The sequence below is a fragment of the Anas acuta genome, chromosome 17 (assembly GCF_963932015.1).
Source record: "Anas acuta chromosome 17, bAnaAcu1.1, whole genome shotgun sequence".
In the NCBI taxonomy this organism is placed as follows: domain Eukaryota; kingdom Metazoa; phylum Chordata; class Aves; order Anseriformes; family Anatidae; genus Anas; species Anas acuta.
In genome coordinates this window covers 15,051,402-15,063,760 of record NC_088995.1, presented here as the reverse complement: position 1 = coordinate 15,063,760, position 12,359 = coordinate 15,051,402, and the positions used below count along the sequence as shown (strand labels likewise).

At 52.1% G+C, this 12,359-nt stretch overlaps 1 protein-coding gene across 3 annotated transcripts in view; it reads left to right on the top strand.

The window, feature by feature from the left end:
• The first annotated feature begins 7,582 nt into the window (after positions 1-7,582).
• The window catches only part of LOC137841206 (transmembrane protein 132B-like), a 272,117-nt gene continuing 267,340 nt past the window's right edge, over positions 7,583-12,359 (top strand). For 2 of the 3 annotated variants that reach the window (XR_011088487.1, XM_068653886.1), the window contains exon 1: positions 7,585-8,143. Coding sequence is in view for 2 of the 3 variants with exons in the window: in XM_068653886.1 (XP_068509987.1) it covers positions 7,888-8,143 (256 nt within the window). In the remaining variant the exon portion in view is untranslated. Of the gene's footprint in view, positions 8,144-12,359 lie in introns of all 3 variants that reach the window. The other variant, XM_068653887.1, reaches the window with a different exon arrangement.

Below are 12,359 nucleotides of genomic sequence, written 5' to 3'. Positions count from 1 at the left end.
CTGAGCATGGCAGCACCTGCAGCTGGGCCGGGCGAGCAGACCCTGTCCAAGCCCTTGTCCTGCAAAATTAAATATGCTGCTAGAGTGGCCAGGAGGGACAGGAGGGAGGCTACCTCTGGCCTCATATCTCTATCTCTTCTGAATTAAAGCTTTTTTTTTTTTTTTTTTTAAGACACCCTGAAAAAATACATGGGGCTGGGGATGTGCTGCTGGGCTGTGGTGGGCAGCTGGGCCTGGGTTGAACTCCCATCACCTGTTGCAGTGCCTATTTGACCGTGCTGCAGCTGTCTCAACATCAGGTGTTTGAGCTGCTCAGCTAGGGGATAGGAGTCTGGAGGCATCCAGCCCTTCATGGTGTGTTTTTTTTTTGTTTGTTTGTTTGTTTGTTTTTCTCTGAGGTTTTAGGGTAACCCAAAGCTTTGTTTGCCTCCCTTGCCTTTTGCCACACAGCTCTCAGACCTGCTCCTGTTAGGTAGCTGCTTAGTGGAAGCTCTTGTCTTGTAAGGGCTGGTGGATTTGCTGTGATCGCTCACAGAAGCAGGAAGAATTATTTGGTGTGAACAATTCCACCCGCACACCATGCGCATCATAACTAAACCACAGTGATGAGCAACTCAGCCGCTGCTCCTGAGCAAACTGAAGCCGTGGCATTAACAGGACTCAGCCTCGGACCTTGATTTCTCTGGGATTCCGTCCTGCGTTTGACTGATGAAAACACAATAAAATATTACACCTGAAGACCACAACTACCTGTAAGTAACTCACAAAATCCAGCCGTGCTGCAAGTGTGGAGCTGTTCACTCCAGAGCTGGTGGGGAGCTGGGGATGTGCTCAAAACCATCAACCCTTCCTTGTAAGACCCATCATTGCCCCCCAGATGGATTACAGGTGGTCTGTAAATGCAAACTCATAACATTTGTGCCCAGGGCCTTGCTGCATGTAGGAAGAGAGAGGTGAGTGCTTCACTCTGCTTGGAGGACGACTCGCCTGCTGCAGCCGGCTGGTTTTTGGCTCCACAGTGTACCTCCGACGTGGCAACGTAGCTCGGTGCCATCTCTAATTAGTGGTGTTTGCCAGGCAGGGTGCGGATGGCGTCAGCAATCTGCTCCGCTCACTGAGTGGGGGGAGCTGGCTGATAGCGCAGAGCAGGAGCAACTTCACAACTCTGCCTTTCACGCCGCAGGCAGCTGTGGCAGCCCTTCAGCTACTACCAAAAGCAACGCGTGGCACGTTCATTAAGCTGCATGTTAACGCCTACATCTGGGGCTCCTGCAGAAATGTGCTTTTATTAAGCCTGAGGGTGCTTTTCAATCCTCCTCCATGCTCCAAAATGCATAGGGGCACCTCTGCTGTGCAGTGTGACATCCCCTGCCCATGCAGCGCTAGTGCTACCAAGCTTGAGGGGACGGGTGCTGGGGCTGGGATATATCTGGGTTTGTCCCCTTGGGTCCCCTGGTCCTTGCTGGGCTTTGTCCCTCCATCGGGCATTGGGATGCCCTGTGTGCTGGGGCAAGTCATATTCAGAGCATCCCTGCTCCTACTTCACTTTGCTCACTTTATATTAACTTAATTCCTGCTGGGCTTAAATCAGGAAGGGGCAGATGTAAACAGACCTGTAATAAGCTGCTAAAATTGCAAAAGGGCCATGTAACACATGGGTTTGCCTTTGATTCAAGTAGTTACAGCTGTAATATCCATTAATTTTTGTAGTGCTCCTGGGGGCAAAAGACTCTCCTTTTCATTAGAGAGGCAGACCTGAATTTCTAAAGATCCAGGTGCTAGATGCACCTGCCTGGCACTTGTGCTGAGAAAAACATCCTTTTTTTTTTTTTATACAGACAATGGCCTGGGGTAGGGACACAGTGCCAGCAGCGGGGTGGGGCCATCTCCCTGCCTTTTACTTAGGGCTCTGCATTGCTCCTGCTTGCAGCCCCCCTGAGCCACGCTGCAAGATGAGGGGTGGGCTGGCTGCTTACAGTAAAAATATTCTTGGTGCAGACTCCTCACTGTGGATATGAACACAAGCAAATGCTGGCTGCAGGCAGGCAGCTGGCGATGCTGCCATGCCCCAGGCAGCCTTTGAAACAGCCCCCTGATGACCTTGAGCGGTTCTTTAGCATCACTGGGGATGGGTGAATGGAAGAGAATAAATCTGGGTGGATCCTGTGTGTATATAAATTTCTGATGTGTGAAGACTGATTTTTAACAATTTTGCTGTGATGGTTACCGAGAACTTTCCTGGCGGTGACCTCCAGCAAATGCTCAGTGTTGGGGACTAGCTTTGTTTTCCATGTAACCCCCAGTCCCAGCTGCTCGGAGCTGCCCTGGGGTGGCTCCTCCAGCTGTGGCTGTGTCCTGCCCCATCCCCATGCTTTTACGCATCGCTGCTTTGCTTCATGCATGACAACTGCAGGAGCGGTGCAAAGGCCACTCTGCAAATCTGGCCCCCGTTGAAGCCTGTCCAGCTGCAGCTGCCTCCTCTTCTTACACCTCTGAGCATCTCCCTACGGCCTCCAGCAGGTGAGGGAGAAGCTGGTCCAGATGGCACTGAGGATTGCGGGTGATGGCATGGCATATTCATGTTGCAAAGTTAATTCTTAGTAATGATGAAGCTGTGTAAAAAGAACAGCTGGATGGGATCAAGGTGCTCATTAACCCCCCCCAGCTGCTCTGGCTGCTGTGAAGCCAGCTGAAGTGAGCAGCTCTGCTCTGAGAGGAGGCAAGTGCCTGTGATGCTTTGCAGCAAGAAAAAAGACTTGGGATTCCCCAGCAATTTCAGTGGTGAAGAACAGACAGACAGAAGCAGGGAAAACTCAGTGCCCAGCTGTGTGCCCAAACTGTATTTGAAACCTGGCCATGTACCCAAGCGGTAAATAAAAGCTACCAGGTGAATGTGCCTCAGACCCTGGTTTCACCAAGGGGCTGGGTGTTTTGATTGGTTCAGGGACATCACGAAATGATTCATCTGTGACATGGGAGATCATTTCTCTGTATTTCGGCAAAGCTAAGAGATAAAAATCAGGCTCCTCGTAATTATGCAAATAACATCTCTGTGGCACACAACTGATTTTTTTCTGTACACAATTATTTCCTTAAAAATGGGTTTTATGACCAGCAATTAGGAAAAATAAAGAAAGAATAATCAAAGGATGCTTTATAATATGAATTTCTAAGAGGCCTAGGGCTCCTGTTGTTTTTCTGAAGATATTAAGCCAGCTTTCACGGAAGAGATCATATGCTCAGGAAAATGTACACTGCCTGAAGAAGCGCGCTGCAAGCCGATGTCAGCACGAACTGCACAGCCACCCATGTGCCCCGACAGCAGTGAGCCCCATTTGAGGTGTGTGCTTCAAGAAATGGGAACTGGATTGGGCCTTTCCCAAAACTGCCCTTTCTGCCCCAAATCCAGGAGCCAGGGCTGCTCTTCTGAGGAGCTGTGTTTGTGCCCTGCAAAACGCCTTCCTGATGGGAGAAGCAGTGGGTGTCACCCAAGGTTAACTCCTTTTGTTTCTTTTCTCCTCCTTCCCACCCTGGCAGTGGCACCAGCTCTCGGAAGCTCCAGCTCTTCTGCTTGCAGCACCTGAACAGGAATTTGGTCCTTTTGGTGGGCAAGCATGGGAAGGGAAGGTTGCAGGCTGCTTTTTTCTGCTTTGTGCTGAGCTGGGTCCCTGTCTAGCAGCAGCAGGCGAGCAAAACCCTGGCTTTTAGGGGCTTACTCTCATCTTGCCCCTTGCTGTCTCTCCCTGCAGTCAGGGCCCCCACCTGCCTGCAATGCCAGCCACCTTATTTCTGCCCAGCACCACACCCCACCACACAGTTTGTTTTCAATTACACAGAGAGAAATCAGTCAATCTCCTATTCAGCCCTGTCTCAAGCCAATTTAATTAATAACAGGTAGAAGGGGTGTTATAAATGAAGCCTTAACTCAATTGAATGTAGTAATATTTATACTTATAAAAGGTATAAAAGGCAAGTAAACAGCGCTGGGTGTGCGGGGAGTCTACCCTCCACCAACACGCACACATGAACATCAAACATTCTAAATACATGTATATAGAACATTGCTTTACATCTAAATGCAAGTATGCCTATACATATGTACAATCAGGAAAGGTAACAAACAATACTTTAAATTCCATGACTTAATAAACTTGAGTACACCTATACATATGTACAATCAGAAAAGGTAACAAACAATCCTTTAATTCCATGATTTAACAGTCTCCATTTTCCATTCCTTTTGAACAACGTGTCTCGCTTTAAGTTGTCAAGCAACTCGGTCTTTGGGCCTTATGTATCGCGCTCTTCCTGGATGGAAGAAAAGCATATCCATCTCGTTTTCAAGACCAATAGGCCTGGGTCAAAAGGCACGTCCAGGTCAGCAGGGGGCATAACAGCAAAGGCTTTCGATGGCCGTAGCAGTGCAGGGGCCAATGGTGTAGCAGAAGGATCAGTGGATGAGCCCGCGGCTCCCTCACTGTCTGGCAAACCACACGTTTCTGACTGTGGTCCCACACGGCTCTTTAAGGCCTCAGAGACTGCTCGCCAGGTGCCGAGGAATCCCACTGCAACCTTGTCGTTTTTAGTTGCAGAATTCCACACCTTGACATCAGTTTGGTCCCATGTTTCAGGATCATAAACTGCCACTCCATATATAACAGAGGGAACAGAAATTAGGGCAATTCATCATGTCATAACCCCTGCACGTGCTCCGCCACAGGGAGCCGTGCTCCCTACTGCCTCATGCTGGCTATGCAGCATCGCAAGACTGTGGTGCAGGTGGTTCAGAGCCTGGGTTTTCTTAAAAGGAGCCCTAAATAATGGGATTGCAATGTCTTCTAGGCTTGCCTGGTCTAGATAGAGCATAAAAATCTGCAAAGTAGGTCCAGGAAGTGACGGTTTCACAGCAGGTTGTGGTGCCCACACCATGCAGCTGATGGGACCCATGTTAGGTGCCTTTTCCAGGTACACTAGCAGATTTTCATGTTACAGAGGCACTGACACCTTGGGGAATGCAGCCCCTGCAATTTCAAGGTGTGCTGTGGGTCCTGGCTTCTCCAGCTGGGATGACAATATTTTACTCTCTTTACCTCCTCCCTTGTACTCAAACAGCTAAAGTTGATTTACAAACACCACTCAACATCCAAAGCCAAAACATTTCCCTTCGAAAGCACCAAAAATATTCAGATGTTACCATTTTTTCCCCCAGCCAAACCTGTTTGTGGAGTTTGACCTGGATTCAAGAGTTGCTTTAGTCACCCCCCAAACAGCAGCTTTAGGACAAATTTAATGTGTCACTCTTGTTGTTTTGACTTACCGAAGTGTTTTCAGGTCTGGCAGGCTTGTGCTGTAAATGCTGATCTGATGAGCTTGGCTGCAGGGGAGCATGGCAATGTGGAGCTCTGGGGAGTTTTAAAAGGCAGCATTGCACCCCCAGGGCTCCGAAATATCATTTAGGGATCATTATAGGGTGACAGTGGAGGAAGAGCTGGGACGAGCACCCCATGCTGCTGATCCAGCCCTGGTGTGATTTTGCTACCCTTGCTGCGGCACAGTTCAGACCTGCAAGAATCAGATCCTTACCTCTCCTTATCTCCCAGATGGGATTTTGCCTCCTCGTACATCGAGACATCTTTAAAATTCTCATCCTCACTGCTTACCTAGGGGCGCTCCTGAAATCTTCCCTTTTCTGACATCTGAGTGATGTTACAAACAACAGCTTCCTGTAATTCTGCAAAGTCTCTCAAGTCTATTGTACCACAGGTTGCCTCTGTGGGCAAAATCCGTCCCAAAGAAAGGGCATCAACATCCTACTAGCATAACTTCACAGAAAACCTCCCTTAGGAAAATTGTTATTTGGAGATCTGCCTGTGCAAGCCCCAGATTGTGGCCCTGGCAGGCTCCGGGCTGCTGTTGGACACTGTAAGCAGGATCCACTCCTTGTCAGCACTTTCCAGTTGCAAAATTTCTCACTTTAGATTTTCTTTCAAATGCAGGCTATAAAATCATATTTAAGACGTGCTCAGCAATGCAGCTAGGCCTGGGTGCTGGTGGCTCTCCCGGGCCTGGCACCCCTGATCCCAGACATGCAAGGGAGCAGGGGGGAAACCTTGTGGCTGGCTCTGGGACATCCGTTGCACACCCTTTTTACACCCCTTGCACACTTCCTGCAAAGACACCCCCATGGTGCCCAGCAGTGCCAAGAGGAGACAGCAAGACAATCTTGATTATTATTATTATTATTATTATTATTATTATTATTATTATTATTATTATTATTATTATTATTATTATTATTATTGTCATTAGACTGGTTTTACACTGAGGAAATCAAATCTTTGGGTTTGCTCTAGCCCCATCCCCCCAAACCCACAGGGGCCTAGTTCCTCCAGACAGAGCTGGGGCTGCCCAGGGGTGCAGGGTGCAGTTTTTCACTTCCCTGCATGGGAGGTGAGCATTTGTTCACATCGCCATTTGTGTGGAGTGCTAAAATATTCAACTTAAATTTTTTATGACATTCATAGGAGTGGTTATGGAGGCAAACAAGATTAGAGCAAGTACTACATAAAAGCTTGTTTATGCAGGGAGGGGAAAAATCAAACTCAGAGACATGTTTGCAGAACTGGAAGAACCCAAGGGGATGTTTTTTTTAGTTATTCCCTCCTTTTACCTAGCTGTTTCTATTGTGATCACAGTAACAACTCCCATCTCTTAAAGAGCTGGGTTTACTTTTCACTGAAACACTGATTCTGGCAGTGGTTTATTTTTGTATTCAATGGGAGAGGTCTAGGGAAGACGAGCAGTGTTTGGCTTTGTACTTCAAGTGCCACTCAGGGCAATCGGGGCTGAGGTGTGGAAACACAGTACACCAGTGTCTGTGCTGCTGCAGGGCAGTGTCTGAGCAAAGCTCCTGCTGCTGCAGCCCCGCACAGCCCTGTGCACACCCCTTTGCTTCTGCTGCATGCCCTTTAGGATGTCCTTTGCCAACTTCACAGCATGGCCGAGGTTGGAAGGGACCCCTGGACATTACCCAGTCTAACTCCCTGCCAAGCAGGATCACCCAGAGCACGGTGTGCAGGATGGCACCCAGGCAGGTTTTGAGTATCTCCAGAGGAGACTCCACAGCCTCTCTGGGCAACCTGTTCCAGTGCTTTGCCACCCTCACAGTAAAAAAGTGCCCTCTCATATTCAGCTGGAACTTGCACCCTCCTGTGCAACCCCCTTTGCAAAGCCCTTTACAACATACTATTCAACTCCCTTTGCAAGACTTCTTTGCAATCTTGCATGCACACCCCTTTGCACGGCTCTTTGCAACCCTCTTTGCATGGTACTTTGCACGCCTCTTTGCAACATGCTTTGCACAGCTCTTTGCAAAACCTTTTGCCAGCCCCTTTGCAACGTGCTCTGTACGGCCCTTTGCACGTCCCTCGCACACAGCTGCCCCCCCCCCTACTCCCCCTCCGAGCACCCTGCCCCCTCCGCTCCCACCCGCGCACCCCCCGCCGCCAGCCCGGCGGTTCCGCGCAGTGACGGCCGCGGCCGCGAGGGGGGAGCCGCGCTCTTCCCTGCGCTCCGCTCCGCACCTCGCCGCCGCCGCTCCGAGCCGGGAGTGGGGCGGCCGAGACCCCCCGAGTCTGCTGCAGCGCCCCGGGTCAGGGCACCCCCCGGGGGGAGCGGGGAGAAACTTCTGGGGGGGGGCTCGGGACGGCCTCACCGGAGCCCCCCCCTCCTACTCCCCTTCCTTCCCCCAAAACCTACTCCCCCTCCCCCAAAAGCCAACCCCCTCCAGGCTGAGCCGCACAGCCCCGCGCCCGCCCCCCGGGCAGCGGGATCGGGGCGGGGGGCTGCGATGCTGCGGGGGCGACCGTGAGCGAGGGGTGTCCCCGCATGGCCCCCCCACCCCCATCATCCCCGGACCCCCATCTCTCCAGCCCCGGCACCTCCACGGGGCTCCCGGCCGAGGGCAGCAGAGGGGGGAGTGGTTCCGGGCTCCGCCGCGACACCCCCGGCCCCCCCCCCTCCGGCGCCAGCCGCCCCACTCCGAAGAGCAGTAGCACCATGCCCACTGCTGGGCATGGAACAAAGAGGATGCTCTCCCGGGGCCCCGCGCTGCTCCTGGCGCCGCTGCTGCTCCTGTGCCAAGGTAACCCCGCGCGGCTCTCGAAACCTCCACTTTTTTATTTTTTTTCCCCTCTTTTCCTCTTCCCTCCCACCCCCCTCCATTTCTTTTCCCGAAAACTCTGTGTTGTTTTGTTTTGTTTTGTTTTTAATTTTATTCCCCCCCCCCCCCCCCCCCCCCCCCCCCTTCCCCGGGGATAACATTTATGCTCGCGGAACGGGAGCCTTAAACCTGCTCCGTGGCTGGCGGGGGCAGGATCAGGCCCTGGGGATGGGGGGGAACACTGGAAGAGGTTCGGCTCGGCTGCGGTGGGGGTCCCGGGGCTACGGTACCCGGGGAAGCCGCCGCAGGGACCGTTGTGCCCGCGGCTGTTGGCGGTAATAAATAGCGGCTGTTAAAGCCCAATTAATTAAGATGCACCGGGGCTGGAGTTGCTCAGCGAGTCGTTCGCCTCTGCTGCTGCTGCTTGGGACGCCGCTTGCGTTTGGCCCTGGGCTGCTGGGGAAACTTGGTGGTGGGTTTACGGATCCGCTGAAAAACGAAGGGTTTTTTTTTTTTGGGGGGGGGGGGGGCAAAAAAAAAAAAAAAGCGAGGCGTGGGAGGGGTGCTGGCGGCGGCTGGGGGTCCTCGTGAGGGTGCAGGGGGAAGGAGGAAGAATTTGGGGAAGGGTTTCTGCAGGGACACTGTAGAAGCAGTTTGTGAGGGCAGAAGCATCCCCCTGGGAGGCATGGGGGACAAAGGGGTCCTCATCCTGCTTGTCCCTCGATGGGGGAGCACTACCAAGGGCACATGTAGAAACTGGAAGCGGGGCACAAGGCATGAGGGCAGGGGCTTGGTGTGGGCAGTGCGATGCCCTGTGCTCGGTGAAGCCTCTGCTTTTAGTTGAGGAGGGAGTTAAGAGAAGCAAAGAAATAAATTTTTTATTTTTTTTATTGCTTTGACACATTAATTATAATCTTTTCTCTGATATTCCCCTCTCCTCCTGTGTGGGTAGCTACCATGGTGAGATCAGGCTGTGGGTGTAATTCTTCCAGCGCTCTGAGTGCTTACACATATGGAAACCCACTTTGGAACAGTTTGTGGCTGCAAACCTGCTGCCGTGCCCATCCCTCTCCCCTGCTCTCTGAGTGCCTCTGTGATCAGCGTGCATGCCACAGGCTTGCAGCTCATGCTGCACATTGCCAAACTGTCGCTGGGCTTTGCCTCGCCAGACTCTGGCATCCCGTGTCCTGCTGCTGCCTCTGTCCTGTCCCTCCCCAAGCATGGGTTGCAGCAGGAGAAGGGGTTTGGGAGGCCTGGGACTATGCTCCCACCCATGGCATGCTCCAGGCAGTGTCCCTGCGAGACACTGGGGTTAGTGGAGTGCGTCATGACCCAGGTGGCTGCAGAGACCCCTGCCTGCGTCACGGAGTGGGGCTGCCAGCTCCAAGCTCCCCGCTCGCACAGACAGCCACATTGGACACTTGCGATTTTCACCATTTATTTGCCTTCTCTCCCTTCCCTGCTCCGTGGAGGTGGCTCCCACCTCCCGTCCATCAGACCCCCAGAACAGCTCTTTGAAGGCGCAATTAAGAGATCACTCGCTGTCCCGGAATCCCCTGCGAGCAGAGGGAGAGCGCCGTGCACTTGGTAGCCTGGGGCTGGCTTCGTGGATGCGCCTTGGTGGCAGCAGGCCCCTGCTTGCTGCTGGCAGCTGGGCAGGGCTCCTGGCCGCCTTCCAAGCTGGCGGTGGGGCTGCCTCTGGGGCTGCGTGGGTTGGCATCTGGGGGGCGAGCTGGGTGGCTTGCCTGTGCGTGAGGCTGGGCTGTGGCAGCCACCATGATGTGTGCACAAGAAGGAAGTAGGGGGTCGTGTTCTGACCCCTGGGGGGCTGCAGGAGGACAGGCGATACGCTTGTTTCATCGTGTGTCCCCCCAAGGCTCTACGTAACACCCCTTGTGCAGGGGTGCTTCGGGAACAGAAAATGAGAGACTTGTGCTATTGGCTGTGCTGTAGGTTGGCAGAATGTGATCGTACAAACTTGAAAATGTAGGTTATTTTCTCCTCATCAGTGCGGATTTCAGTGTTTCATCCAGTGACTGTTCCACCCGATGTGATGTGGTGGGGTAGTGGGGTCAGGGGAGGAGTCTGCAATTTCTGTAGTGCTCCAGCGTCTATTCCAGCAATACATTTCACATATTCTGATTTTACTTTCCGTCAGTGTAAATCTGGAGCAGCTCCTCTGAAGGCAGTGAAGCTGCTGTGGTCTCGTGCATCACTGCTGTGATCGCCATTGGACTCCCTGGGAAAGCAGGTGGCAGCCGTGACCTGCCCTGCACAGCTTTTTATGCTTCATAATCCCCCGTTGTTGGTGCTGCAGCCTCCTATGTATGTTTGAAAGAGGAAAGTCCCCATCGTTCACCATGTTGGTTTTTGATTGTTTTCTTCAGTCTGTCAGGCTTGGTTGCAAAGCTCCGCTCGCTGACACCTGGCTCTTTGGCTGATCAATAGAGTCTCCTGGGGTTTGGATGCCAAAATAGTTACATTAAAAAACAAATCAATTGTTTTGAGTGCAATTAATTTGCTGTATTTTATTACTGGCAGTGATGGGAGCTCCGAGCGCTATTATCCCCGTGCTGGGAGCAGCTCAGCGTGGGGAGGAAGGTGCAAGCCCAAGGTAGGCTGTGGGGGGCACCGAGACCTTGGCATGGTTTGCATCTCAGGAAGGACTCCCAAATCAGGGATGCATTCCTGAGCCAGGGATGGCATCTGTTCACTTGATTGCTGTGATGGGTTTGCCATCGCATGTTTAGTTACCCTCTGAGCCCAGGCAGATGTTGGGTGTCCGCAGCAGACAGTGTGTTGCGTACCTGCTCTTGGGGCTTTTATCAGCTTGCCCGTCACTTCACGTGCTGCTTCTGGTGCTGTGGGACACCATGAGCAGGTGGCACTGCTCTCCCTTCTCCACGTTAGTTATGGCTTTCCTGACACCTGCTGCATATTGGGTGGAGGGTGCTGCTGCCTACCTGCAGCATCGAGGCAAGTCCCGCTGACCTATGCTGGTGGCCACCCTGAGGACCTGGGGTAGGGGTGGCTGGGGCAGGTGGTAGGCAGCAATCTAACAAACCAAAACCCTGGGAGGCATCTCACTGGATGAGGAGTCAACCTGTGGAAATAAATAGTCTGCTCTGTGAGTTGAATTCACCAAACTTGACCCCCTCGCCCTCCTCCCCCGTTGGTGTAACTGATGTCCGTTAATGCCAGGCAGTGACTTGATTCGCTGGCTCAGCATTAGCACTTATTGCGTGGCTGCAATGAGACGTGTTCCTGGCTGCGGCCGCCACGTGGCTGGCATTGAGTGCCACGGAGGCTTGGGAGCATGAGCAGTCACACAGCGTTCTGGGTGTTGTAAAAGGCGTTTAAATGGCACGCTGTCAGGAGCTTCCCAGCTGGCATTCCAGAGGAAGCTGTTCCCATGTGAGGATGGGCAGGCAGAAATTGTGAGCAAAGAGGCCTTGGATAACTTACAGGGGTGGGCAGGGATTGCCTCGTGCCTGGTTTGTTCTGGGTACTCCTGTTCCCTACCATAGAGGTCTGGGGCACTTACCTGTGTGCCTAGCACCTTGCCCGGAGGGATGCTGCCTGGGCTGCAGACTCGGGTGCTGTGTCAATATTAATGTTTCTTCCACACTGTTGAGAAATTATCTTGCTGTGCATTTTCAGCTTTTCTCTGTTTACATAAACGTGCTTTGTTTCTGACAGCATTCAGAAAGCTTCATGAATTTATGGTGTGCTCCAGATTCGAGCATATTTTATTTTTTCCTTTATTTTTTTTAAACACTTTCTTCCCAAATTTTGGTGATGAAATGGCGTTAGAGATGCATATTTCAGCGGGCTATTGAGAGGCAATGTAAACATCATCTTTCATAGAAAAGTTTGTTCAACTTTCAATGCAGCCCAGCCTCCTCACTTAATCAATGTGACTGCCATAGGAGATGATTTTAAAAGTGGCGATTACATCCTATCTGGTCTCCTGCAACTTCAGGCGAGGAGAGAAAAATGAAGGGTAGCGTTTGAACTGTTTTTTTTTTTTTCATGACTTTTTTTTTGTGTGTGTGTGCGCGTTAGGGCTAAGCAAGGGGGTATCTCAAGAAGTGGTTAGAACTGGGCAGGAACCAGTGCTCCTTGTCTTGCCGTACCAGCATCAAGCAGCACTGGAGAGCTGCTGTGCCCTGGGCGTGTTTTTATCTTCCCGGCATGA